The sequence below is a fragment of the Lissotriton helveticus genome, chromosome 7 (assembly GCF_964261635.1).
Source record: "Lissotriton helveticus chromosome 7, aLisHel1.1, whole genome shotgun sequence".
Taxonomy (NCBI): domain Eukaryota; kingdom Metazoa; phylum Chordata; class Amphibia; order Caudata; family Salamandridae; genus Lissotriton; species Lissotriton helveticus.
Window position 1 is genome coordinate 1,956,661,732 of NC_136068.1, and position 13,131 is coordinate 1,956,674,862.

General features: G+C 50.6%; 1 protein-coding gene across 1 annotated transcript in view; it reads left to right on the forward strand.

Moving 5' to 3' along the window:
* EPHA1 (EPH receptor A1) overlaps positions 1–12,829 on the forward strand; it is a 138,836-nt gene extending 126,007 nt beyond the window's left edge. The window contains exons 16-17 of the mRNA XM_078655847.1: positions 1,857–2,012; positions 11,868–12,829. Of these exons, the coding sequence (XP_078511973.1) occupies positions 1,857–2,012; positions 11,868–11,946 (235 nt within the window). The 3' untranslated portion in view covers positions 11,947–12,829. The remainder of the gene's footprint in view (positions 1–1,856; positions 2,013–11,867) is intronic.
* The last annotated feature ends 302 nt before the right edge of the window (positions 12,830–13,131 follow it).

Sequence of the window (13,131 nt, forward strand, 5' to 3'; positions counted from 1 at the left end):
ATGCTAACTATGAAAACAGCCTTCCTGGTTGCGATAACGTCCTTACGCAGAGTAAGCGAGCTTCAAGCGCTGACGCTACAAGAACCATACATACAAATACACAACGATAGAGTTGTGATGAGGACTGACCCACACTTCATGCCGAAGGTGGTATCCAATTTTCACATGAACCAGTCTATACAGATACCGAGTTTTTTCCAAAAACCCACAACCAGCGCAGAGAGAGCTCTGCACACCCTGGACGCCAGAAGGGCAGTCATGCACTACATTGAAAGGACAAAGGGGCACAGGAAAACGAAACAGTTTTTTGTGTCCTTCGCAAACAGCTTCATGGGCAAAGCAGTAACCAAAAGGACCATTGCACGATGGATCGCACAAACAATCCAACTCTGCCACAAACGGGCAGGACAGGAACTGGCTGAGGGGACACGTGCCCACTCCACCAGGAAGAAGGGCGCTACAATAGCCTTCCTGGCTAACACACCCATAGAGGACATATGCCTGGCGGCAACATGGGCTTCGGTGCACACGTTCACGAAGCACTACTGTGTGGACATACAAATGAACAAGGAAGCTCAAGTGGGACAGAAGGTGCTACAGCACATATTCAACACCCAACGCTCATCTTCCACCCAGCCGCCACAGAGATGAGAAACCGCTACAAAATCTATGCACAGCATAGTGAATCCAGAAAGATTCACGCTGCAAAACGAATAGTTTTCTTACCTGTCGGTGTAGTTTTGCAGCTTGAAGATCTTTCTGGATTCACTAGCGAACCCACCCACCTCCGCCAGAAAGATGAGGCTGGAGAGAGAAGAGGTGGTTAACTAAAGAATAGACTTTGAAAATACAAAGCGGTAAATACAAACTAAGAAGAACATTGCCATTACTTCGGAAACGAAAGAAACACGGAAAAAAAGAACCCGAAGATGGCGCCCAAGAGTGGGAGCTTCCGCAGGAAGCATGCCGACGTCACCGGAAATACACCCAAAGGGGGTGTGACGCCGACGCCCACCTGGGCAAAGAGAAAAAAAAAAAAAAAACAAAGAAAAGACTACGAATCCGGACCCAACCACAAGACCGCGGAATAATGCACAGCATAGTGAATCCAGAAAGATCTTCAAGCTGCAAAACTACACCGACAGGTAAGAAAACTATTCGTTCTAACCCCTTGGAGTGCGGGTGGGACTTTACAGGGAGAAGAGGAGACAGATGGACTGTTCTAACCCCTTGGAGTGCGGGTGGGACTTTACAGGGAGAAGAGGAGACAGATGGACTGTTCTAACCCCCTGGAGGGCGGGTGGGACTTTACTGGGAGAAGAGGAGACAGATGGACTGTTCTAACCCCTTGGAGGGCGGGTGGGACTTTACAGGGAGAAGAGGAGACAGATGGACTGTTCTAACCCCTTGGAGGGCGGGTGGGACTTTACTGGAAGAAGAGGAGACAGATGGACTGTTCTAACCCCTTGGAGTGCGGGTGGGACTTTACAGGGGGAGGATGAGACTTATGGACTGTTCTAACCCCTTGGAGTGCGGGTGGGACTTTACAGGGAGAAGAGGAGACAGATGGACTGTTCTAACCCCTTGGAGTGCGGGTGGGACTTTACAGGGGGAAGAGGAGACAGATGGACTGTTCTAACCCCTTGGAGTGCGGGTGGGACTTTGCAGGGTGTGCACTTTAGCATTATGACAATTCAGGCAGGACATAACTATTGCAGGAATGAAGGAAGGAGAAGATAGGAACAGTAGTTACAGGGGTTGCTATTACACCCCCTGTTACAATTACACCCCCTTTTGCATGTTGCATGCATCATATTGTTTTAGTGCTAATGTTTTTTTCCACTTTGTTTTTTAAGAGTAACTCTCCGCCTCCCAAGCTGCAGTGGTTCTGACGGCATTCCGTACCGGACTATAGCAGAGTGGCTGGAATCCATCCGAATGAAACGTTACATCATGAACTTCCTTTCCGCAGGTCTCGACACGATGGAGACTGTGCTCGACCTCACCACAGAGTAAGTCTGTGTCTTGGACGTCCACGGAGGGCGTGTATGGGACGGGTGGACATCACTGGTTAGAGTTCTGCTTATGTTCTGTTTCTTTGGTTTCCAGTATCACTCCTTTTTTCTGCCTCTCAACCCTTCTAAATAGGAAGAGCTGTGGCATACGACCCAAGGAAACGTACATCCAGCTCAGCTGGTGTTCAGCGGCCTCTCGCGACTCTGATAGATTGATTCTCTTGGGTTTTCCTGAACTGTGCATAGTCCGATCACGATGGCACGTGATTAGCATGTGCACCTGTGCATGCCTCTCCGCTGGGTCTGGTGGCAGACAAGATACCGAGCAGCAGCAGCAGCGCTCGGTCACTTTCTAATCCAGCAGATACCACTGCCCCTGGACTGTCGAGACACCTGTGGTATTCCCACGGCCGCCCAATGCTAGTAACGACAAGCAGTTGAGGTGCCCTCCAAGAGGTGGTTTGGAGCCTGTAGAGTTAGAGGCTAGTAATCACCAATATGGGCCAGTGCCCAGTCTGTGATAAAATGTATAAACTTTATTTATAGGTAGGTGATGGAGGCACTCTCTACAGTTGTCACGCCTATCTCAGATGATTTGACGTTGGGCAATACGTCACAACATTCACCTGCCAGCGGAACACCTTACTGGAAACGACAGACTGCCGACCTCCTCAGCAGGATGCGGCAACAAGTCCAGAAATGGAACTCCAGCCTCAAGTCCTTCGCACGTACATTCACAGGTGGGGGTTTCCACTCTTTGCAACTGCAGAAAACGCAACATGCCCAAACTTCGGCTCCAGGTTACTACACCCTCAGTTCAAGGGCAATGCTCTATGGGTGACTGGCCGGGGATATTTGCTTTTCCACCTCTCCTTTTCCTCCTCTCCCTCTTCTTCCATTTGTGGTTCGGAGGCTCAGGCAAACGTCTCTCACCCTCGTCCTGCAGGCACCCACTTGGGCTCACTAGCATCACGCTACTGGAACTATCAGTAGTTCCCCACGAGAAGCTTCCTCTCCACCCAGATCTTCCTCACTCAGAACCGTGGAGAAATACGACACCCAAAGGGGCTCAATCTTGCGATTTTGCTCCTGAAGTCATAGACTTTAGTTATTTAAGTCTCCCTTCTGAATGTCTGACCCTTCTTAAGGAAGCTCGTAGACCAACAACTAGAGCGTGTTATGCAATAAATGGAAACCGTTTGTTTTCTAAAGTCATAACAAAACCATGAATCAACTTAACGTTGTCCGTTACATTCTTCAGTTACAGACTTCTGGCCTTGCTTATACATCTGTGCACCTACATTTTGCTGCAATTCCTGCCTACTGCAAAAGGCAAAAACTGTCTTTGTTCAAAGTGCCAGTTATTAAGGCATTCGTGGAATTCTACCCAGAGTCCACCCGCACCTCCTTTGAATCTCAATATTGTACTTACCAGACCTATGGGTCAACCGTTGGAACCACCGCACACATGCACCCTACAATTCCAGGGGCTATTACCTCACTAGGGCCACTTAGGTCAGCGAGCTCGAGGCTTCAGCCTTGGAGGAACCTTTCTTCCAACGATGCAGAGATAGGGGGTTCTTAGAACAAACCCAACCTTTCTTCCAAAGTTGGTTTCATCTTTTCACCTTAATCAATCAGTTGAACTACCTACTCTTTCCACAACCAGATTCAGTTGCAGAAAGGGCCCTTCATACACTGGATGTCAGAAGAGCTCTTGTGTATTATATTGATAGTACTAAACAGTTCTGTATGACTAAACACTGCCGACACCACCGAGGGCACACTCTAATCGTAAGACAGGAGCTTCCAGGGCTTTCCTGGGCAATATTCCAATTGCCGATATTTGCAAAGCAGCTACATGGTCTACACCTCACACTTTCACTAACATTATTGTGTAGATGTGTTAGCACGTCAACAAGCAGTGCCTCGTACCCTCTTTCAAACAAGTGCAACACCTACAGGTTAGCCACCGCTATTTACGAGGGACTGCTTTGCAGTCTATGCTGAGCATGTCTATCTACAGCCGCGCCTTGGCTCGAACGGATTACGTTACTTACCCTTGCGCATCTGTTCTTGGCATGTAGTGCTGTAGATTCGCATGTGCTCGCCCGCCTCCCCAGACTCCTCTGGTCATTGCACTTAATTTACATTATCTTACTTGCACGGACATCTCTTTACTGACACTTTTAGTCCATTCTCATCCACCTGCGGGAAAACAAACTAACAAAGGACGATGCTCCTGCGCATTATCAGAGAGGAGTCACTTCACCTCGTGACTCAATACACTTCTTCGAAGAAAAGCAACTTGCACACATCCGAACCCAACACGAGATGGCGGAAGTATGCCAAGCAAGTGAATCTGCAGCACTACATGCCACAAACGAATACCTACAGGCTAAGTAGCATAGTCCTTTCGGCCAAAGCTGGCTGAGATTTGACCACAAACGTCATTTTAGTACTTGGATGTGAAGCCACTTTTACATTGTGGAACAATTTACAATTAGAAGCTGCACTTTCAGAAGACCACACACTCCGGCTGCTTCTTTTCAGAAGACCCCACACGCTCCGGTTGCTTCTTTATGCAAGTACTGCTATGGTGCAGTCCCATCAAGGCCCAGCTTCAAGAGGTCCTGCTCCTCAGTACTGTGAAAGATCTGTACAGGATTTGCTGCTATGAACTCACAAACGTGCGCATTTCATTCACAAAAATATTTAGTGCATCCGGATTTCTTTCATAAGGAACTCCACGCTGAAGAGGGGATTCTTAACTGAATTCATCTTCTAATTTATTTTGTCGTGATGTCAAAGAAACGTCTTCTGGGAGTTCTGCCGTGAACCTGGTGAATCGTTCCATGAATCACAAGAAGTCATTTAAGGGACTAGTAGAAGCTTCAACATATGTTCACTTGGGGCAAATTCACCAAAGGGTTGCAGCCCTTAAATTTTGATTTTTCAAGCCACCCATGACCACCTTGCATGGCCCTAAGTGGCTTCATTAATGTAGAAGAGCGCAGCACAAGTTGCTGTGTTGCGTCACTCTGCACAGGGAGGCGTTCCATGGGTTGAGTGTGTCCGTTCCCGTCCACCCACCCCAGGGAGGCGTTCCATGGGTTGAGCGTGGCCGTTCCCGTCCACCCACCCCAGGGAGGCGTTCCATGGGTTGAGTGTGGCCGTTCCCGTCCACCCACCCCAGGGAGGCGTTCCATGGGTTGAGCGTGGCCGTTCCCGTCCACCCACCCCAGGGAGGCGTTCCATGGGTTGAGCGTGGCCGTTCCCGTCCACCCACCCCAGGGAGGCGTTCCATGGGTTGAGTGTGGCCGTTCCCGTCCACCCACCCCAGGGAGGCGTTCCATGGGTTGAGTGTGGCCGTTCCCGTCCACCCACCCCAGGGAGGCGTTCCATGGGTTGAGTGTGGCCGTCCCGTCCACCCACCCCAGGGAGGCGTTCCATGGGTTGAGCGTGGCCGTTCCCGTCCACCCACCCCAGGGAGGCGTTCCATGGGTTGAGTGTGGCCGTTCCCGTCCACCCACCCCAGGGAGGCGTTCCATGGGTTGAGTGTGGCCGTTCCCGTCCACCCACCCCAGGGAGGCGTTCCATGGGTTGAGTGTGGCCGTCCAGTCCACCCTCCCCAGGGAGGCGTTCCATGGGTTGAGCGTGGCCGTTCCCGTCCACCCACCCCAGGGAGGCGTTCCATGGGTTGAGTGTGGCCGTTCCCGTCCACCCGCCCCAGGGAGGCGTTCCATGGGTTGAGCGTGGCCGTTCCCGTCCACCCACCCCAGGGAGGCGTTCCATGGGTTGAGTGTGGCCGTTCAGTCCACCCTCCCCAGGGAGGCGTTCCATGGGTTGAGTGTGGCCGTTCCCGTCCACCCACCCCAGGGAGGCGTTCCATGGGTTGAGCGTGGCCGTTCCCGTCCACCCACCCCAGGGAGGCGTTCCATGGGTTGAGTGTGGCCGTCCAGTCCACCCTCCCCAGGGAGGCGTTCCATGGGTTGAGTGTGGCCGTTCCCGTCCACCCACCCCAGGGAGGCGTTCCATGGGTTGAGTGTGTCCGTTCCCGTCCACCCACCCCAGGGAGGCGTTCCATGGGTTGAGTGTGGCCGTCCAGTCCACCCTCCCCAGGGAGGCGTTCCATGGGTTGAGTGTGGCCGTTCCCGTCCACCCACCCCAGGGAGGCGTTCCATGAGTTGAGCGTGGCCGTTCCCGTCCACCCTCCCCAGGGAGGCGTTCCATGGGTTGAGTGTGGCCGTTCCCGTCCACCCTCCCCAGGGAGGCGTTCCATGGGTTGAGTGTGGCCGTTCCCGTCCACCCACCCCAGGGAGGCGTTCCATGAGTTGAGCGTGGCCGTTCCCGTCCACCCACCCCAGGGAGGCGTTCCATGAGTTGAGCGTGGCCGTTCCCGTCCACCCACCCCAGGGAGGCGTTCCATGAGTTGAGCGTGGCCGTTCCCGTCCACCCACCCCAGGGAGGCGTTCCTTGGGTTGAGTGTGGCCGTTCCCGTCCACCCACCCCAGGGAGGCGTTCCATGGGTTGAGCGTGGCCGTTCCCGTCCACCCACCCCAGGGAGGCGTTCCATGGGTTGAGTGTGGCCGTTCCCGTCCACCCACCCCAGGGAGGCGTTCCATGGGTTGAGTGTGGCCGTTCCCGTCCACCCACCCCAGGGAGGCGTTCCATGGGTTGAGTGTGGCCGTTCCCGTCCACCCACCCCAGGGAGGCGTTCCATGAGTTGAGCGTGGCCGTTCCCGTCCACCCACCCCAGGGAGGCGTTCCATGAGTTGAGCGTGGCCGTTCCCGTCCACCCACCCCAGGGAGGCGTTCCATGAGTTGAGCGTGGCCGTTCCCGTCCACCCACCCCAGGGAGGCGTTCCTTGGGTTGAGTGTGGCCGTTCCCGTCCACCCACCCCAGGGAGGCGTTCCATGGGTTGAGCGTGGCCGTTCCCGTCCACCCACCCCAGGGAGGCGTTCCATGGGTTGAGTGTGGCCGTTCCCGTCCACCCACCCCAGGGAGGCGTTCCATGGGTTGAGTGTGGCCGTTCCCGTCCACCCACCCCAGGGAGGCGTTCCATGGGTTGAGTGTGGCCGTTCCCGTCCACCCACCCCAGGGAGGCGTTCCATGGGTTGAGTGTGGCCGTTCCCGTCCACCCACCCCAGGGAGGCGTTCCATGGGTTGAGCGTGGCCGTTCCCGTCCACCCACCCCAGGGAGGCGTTCCATGAGTTGAGCGTGGCCGTTCCCGTCCACCCACCCCAGGGAGGCGTTCCATGGGTTGAGCGTGGCCGTTCCCGTCCACCTACCCCAGGATTTCGTTGCACTCCCACATTTACCATTACTGGTAGACCTGGGACTGTGTCAAGAGGCTACGCCTCCCAGGTGAGGAGGAACGAGGAGAAATATCTTTATTTCCTCTTTCTGTGTGTGCTGCATTCTGCAGCAAACATAGAAAGAGAAAAATTACTCTGGGGATTGTTTTTTCTGCTCAAAATCATCATGAAATGGCACTGGTTTCCCATGAGTCTGTCCACCCGTTCATGAGACGGTTTGGGGTGCCCTATAGGCCCTCCCAGGTGGATGTCCTTCCCCCTTTGGATCCCTCTGACCACCCCGCAAGCAGAAAGCGCTAAAAACACATTCTTAGGGCCGCATGTATCAAACAATTTTGTATTTTCAAATTGTTCGAATTTAGAATTATGGCCTTTTGTGAATGCAAACAGTTTTTAAAGATGAATGAAAGGCTCTGAGTCACAAATTTAAGTAATTTATTTATTTTATTTATTTTGAAAGTTTTATATAGCGCGAACAAGATCTTTGCAGATATCAGAGCGCTTTACAAGGACACGGGGATGATAATACAAAGTAATAAGGAGTAATACAAAGTAATATTTGAGGTAGTTAGGTACAAGGTGCTTAGTTACATAGGTAGGTCAACAAACATGAGGTAGGTCACAGGTGAGGTAGTGTCGGTACACGGTGCATAGACAAACAGTTGCGTCAATAGTATAAAGTACAAAAATAAGGAGCATATACTTGCTTAAGCGTGTTTAAAATGTTTGGATCTTAAAGGTGGGCATAGTTGAGGTGGGTGAGTGCAGGATGTATAGTCCCACAGGTGCGACAGAAGTAGGAAAGTAGGGATCGTTGAGGTGCTGTGGGTAAAGTGTGCAAAGTCAAACAGGTGCGTCAACAATATAACAATATACATAGTCACACAGGTGCGTCAACAATATAACAATATACAAAGAGTGAGCGTATACAATCAAGTAAGTCGGTAATACAAGTAATACAGTAGACCAGGGGGGTCGGGCAGGTCTTACAGAGCAGATTCATGAGAAATACGGAATAGTAGATCATGTGTATTTAGCCATGAGGATCGCTTTAACTTCTTTCTTAAAAAGTGTGTTGGAGGAGATCACAATTGTTTGCGTTTACCTAAAATTGCAAATGCAGTTAGGGAATCACAATTTGCGATTCTGTAAGCACCTGTAACAAGCATTTTTTAAATGCAGACTGTGCATTTAGGAAATGCTATCATCATTGACTCTAAGTCTATGGCAACCATGTGCAATTTTTGAAACATGCACAATAATTCTTGTCAAAGTGCCATGTTGCAAAGTGCATGTGTGCCCCTTACATGTGCACATTTGTTTATTGGGGTGCTACGGGGGGGGTCTTAGGCCCCTGGGCACCCTTGGTTTTGCATTGCCTACTTTGCAATTGCCAATGAGGTAATTGCAAATAAGTTATTGCAAAACCATTTGCACCTATTGGCCATCGGATTGAATGGAGTAGGATTACCTAATTGCGATTGCGAATTTTTAGGGATCGCTATAAGGTAATCGGTATTTTCTTACACACCATTTTGCATTCTTTAAATAGCGATTACCTAAAATTCACTATTTAAGGAATGCAAAAATGATTTTTGACACTTGTCCCCTAGTCTCTGAATGCAGTGCAGTAGAGCAGGTCTGTTGAAGAGGCGTCTTCCATTGAGTGTGCTGCAAGTTGGGAAAGTTGGCAGAGTTCAAGTTTTCCTGGAAAGGTTTTGCAGTATGAGTCCTCACACCAAACTCCCATGATGCTTCAGTCATCTCAAAACATCACTCATACACCTTGACTGGGTGGAACACTGCAGACATATCAGATGGCCAGCTGGCCTCTTGAGTCAATAGGTCGAATATTCTCGTTAGCGAGACCTACCTCTTCCATCACAGGCGCGCCGATAGGAGTCCAGCACACTCAGGCTCCGCCCATTCGGGTGCCTGGGTCACGTGGGTCATAAACTCGAGGGTGAGCACCCATGCATCGCTTACTTCTCGGTCCTGCTTGATCTGGACGATACTGATAAGAGGTAGGGATGTGGTGGTCCGACCTCGCTGACCAGCCAGGGATACCGGGTAAAGCTAAGGAGGCAAGAAACAGGTTTTTGTCGTGTCGATCAGAAAATGGCGCCTCCCGTGTGTAACGTTATTTTTATGTTCTTCAGTAACTTATATGACGGTGCCACAGAAAGGAGGAGAACCTCTAACCTCCCATTAGGACCAAGATCCATATAACATTGTTACAACATAGATCTGTGCACACGTCAACTTATGGCAGTATAAATACTGTAAGTAATCACAACATGAAAGCAACACAAATGACATATGCAGCCGAAGTCTTGATAGAAGTGTTTCTTCAAATCTGTTTTATTCACATTGCCCAGCCGACAGGTGTTTCGTCAGGGACGTCGCCCACGACTTCATCAGGGCTCCAAAGGCAGTAGTTTCAGCAACTTGTATACTCTCCGCCGGTTATGCTTCCGTCCCGGCTACCGGGTGAAAACGGGAGATCCTGCTGAAAGGTGCTCAACAGTGCGTATCGCGGTCAGTACCAGATATGCAAAATACCATAGGAAATGTCCATGTATGCAGCAGCCTGAGTCTCGCTGCCAACCAGCTTCTCCGCGTGTGTATGCGGAAGTGCCGATCCTGATCTGTTTCTCACGTAAAATATTATTTCACGTGAGAAACAGATCAGGCTCGGCACTTCCGGTAGCCGGGACGGAAGTATAACCGGCGGAGAGTATACAAGTTGCTGAAACTACTGCCTTTGGAGCCCTGATGAAGTCGTGGGCGACGTGCCCTGACGAAACACGTGTTGGCTGGGCGATGTGAATAAAACAGATTTGAAGAAACACTTCTATCAAGACTTCGGCTGCATATGTCATTTGTGTTGCTTTCATGTTGTGATTACTTACAGTATTTATACTGCCATAAGTTGACGTGTGCACAGATCTATGTTGTAACAATTCCGGGTAAAGCTGGTTGGTGCTGTCTGGGTGACCAGCAGGTCGTCTCTTCAAACAGGCGGGAAATAAGTGAGCGGCGAGGACAGGTAAAGCTGGGTGGAGCCTCTAAACATAGAATAACGCAGATCTGGGGGTCGCTTCTTTCGGAGCCCATGCCTGTTTTTATTAATTTTGAGTCTCCTCGGTGCTTCGGAGGCTCCTAGGGTGTGGCCGACACACAGAGGATGTTGTATGTCCCAATATGAAGAGTAGAAACATGAAGTATGTATGTATGTAAGTAAGCCTAGATGTTGCCTTCAAGTCCTACATCCTCTTCCCTTGAAGATGTAGCAGACGTCCTTGCCTTGTTGCAAATAGATGGATCCAAGCGGCAGCTCCTTGTGTGACAGGGTCTCTTCGAGGTACCTCTCGTTCGTCTTCTGAACTCTCACTCTTTGTGCGACAGGTTCTCTTTGAGGTACCTCTCGTTTGTCTTCTTACCTCTCACTTGTGCGACAGGTTCTCTTCGAGGTACCTCTCGTTTGTCTTCTTACCTCTCACTTGTGCGACAGGTTCTCTTCGAGGTACCTCTCGTTTGTCTTCTGACCTCTCACTTGTGTGACAGGTTCTCTCAGAGGTACCTCTCTTGTTCGTCTTCTGACCTCTCACTTGTGCGACAGGTTCTCTTTGAGGTACCTCTCTTGTTCGTCTTCTGACCTCTCACTTGTGCGACAGGTTCTCTTCGAGGGACTTCTCTTGTTCGTCTTCTTACCTCTCACTTGTGCGACAGGTTCTCTTTGAGGTACCTCTCTTGTTCGTCTTCTTACCTCTCACTTGTGCGACAGGTTCTCTTTGAGGTACCTCTCTTGTTCGTCTTCTTACCTCTCACTTGTGCGACAGGTTCTCTTCGAGGGACTTCTCTTTTTTGTCTTCTGACCTCTCACTCTTTGTACCACTGGTTCTCTTCGAGGTACCTCTCTTGTTCGTCTTCTGAACTCTCACTCTTTGTGCGACAGGTTCTCTTCGAGGTACCTTCCTTGTTCGTCTTCTGACCTCTCACTCTTTGTGCCACAGGTTCTCTTTGAGGTACCTCTCTTGTTCGTCTTCTGACCTCTCACTCTTTGTACGACTGGTTCTCTTCGAGGTACCACTCTTGTTCGTCTTCTGACCTCACTCTTTGTGCCACAGGTTCTCTTCGAGGTACCTCTCTTGTTGGTCTTCTTACCTCTCACTCTTTGTGCCACAGGGTCTCCTCGAGGTACCTCTCTTGTTCGTCTTCTGACCTCTCACTCTTTGTGCCACAGGTTCTCTTCGAGGTACCTCTCTTGTTCGTCTTCTTACCTCTCACTCTTTGTGCCACAGGTTCTCTTTGAGGTACCTCTCTTGTTCGTCTTCTGACCTCTCACTCTTTGTACGACTGGTTCTCTTCGAGGTACCACTCTTGTTCGTCTTCTGACCTCACTCTTTGTGCCACAGGTTCTCTTCGAGGTACCTCTCTTGTTCATCTTCTGACCTCCCACTCTTTGTGCCTCAGAGTCTCTTCGAGGTACCTCTTGTTTGTCTTCTGACCTCTCACTTCTTGTCTTCCAGAGATCTGAAGCAGATGGGCATCACTCTACCCGGGCACCAGAAGAGAATCCTCTGCAGCATTCAAGGGTTCCAGGAGTGACCAGTGTTTGCACCTCAAGACTACCAGCTCCAGCCTAACACCGCCGCCAGCTCTTGAGGCCTTGGGGAATGGGGCCTCGTACTCATCGGTACCCGCTGTACAGTCTCCAGTCAGTCAGTGCCAGCCCAACGCAGCTTCGAGCCCAGCTGCACATGAGCCCGTCCGTACAAGTGCAATGGCAAATTCTACCCGTCAGTACCAGCTCAATGCCACCTCGAGCCTTATCAGAAGTAGCCCACCTCTGCACAAGTCCTTCATTACCAGCCCCATACACCTCATGCCCCTCAGTACCAACTATAAGTCACCTGGATCCTGACAGTGCCAACCCAATTTCACACTTTAGCTGCCAGTACCAGTTCGATGCCAGCTCACTGACAGACTGAGAGGCATGTGGGTTTGAGAGGGGCTCACAGCGAACCAGTTTCATAGTATGTCCTAAATATGCATTTCTTCCTGTGTCAGTACACACTGAGGCTGTGCAGGGGCTTTGTCCAATGAGCAATGAATGAACAAATATAGATTCCAAAGGGTGGCAAGACTGTCCCAGGCCTTGCCTGAAAATCTGGCCAATTACACTTGTCAACACGCATCTGCCTCACCTGCCTGAGACACCAGAAGGTTGAAGGTTTCAAAGGCTCTGCGGCTGAAACTCCAGTGCTTCAGCCAATGGGGAGGAGGCTTTCATGAAGTGCCTCTGCTCCCCCGTCCCATTGGCCAAAGACTGTCACATGCTTTGGAACATTTCCCCCTAATTGATTTGTTTTATGAAAGTCTATTTTTATATTTTTACTGACCACTTTAAGATCTTGGAATACATATATGAAACTGTAAGTGCCATTTAAGTGTGTACATAACCTGTAAATAAATGAAGTCTTTGAAATAACATGTCTCCTCAAAAGAGTTTTGGAGAGTGTCAGCCTCCAGGGAGAGGACAGATGCGGTGGAAATGAGGTTGTTAGACTAACTTATAGATAAACAGAAAGAACGAAAGAAGAAATGTTTGCTTCTGCTAGAGACCTGTGCTGAGGGGTTGCTGCCTACTCTTTTCTCTTCTAGTGCCTTTCATTTGTGGGGGCGGGTCACATGGGGCAGCCATCTCTAAGTGGGTGTTTCCCTCTGAGTAGTAATGTCAGGATTAGCTTTCTCTCGCTTGCAGGGTGAAACGAGTATATCAGGCGTCAATTT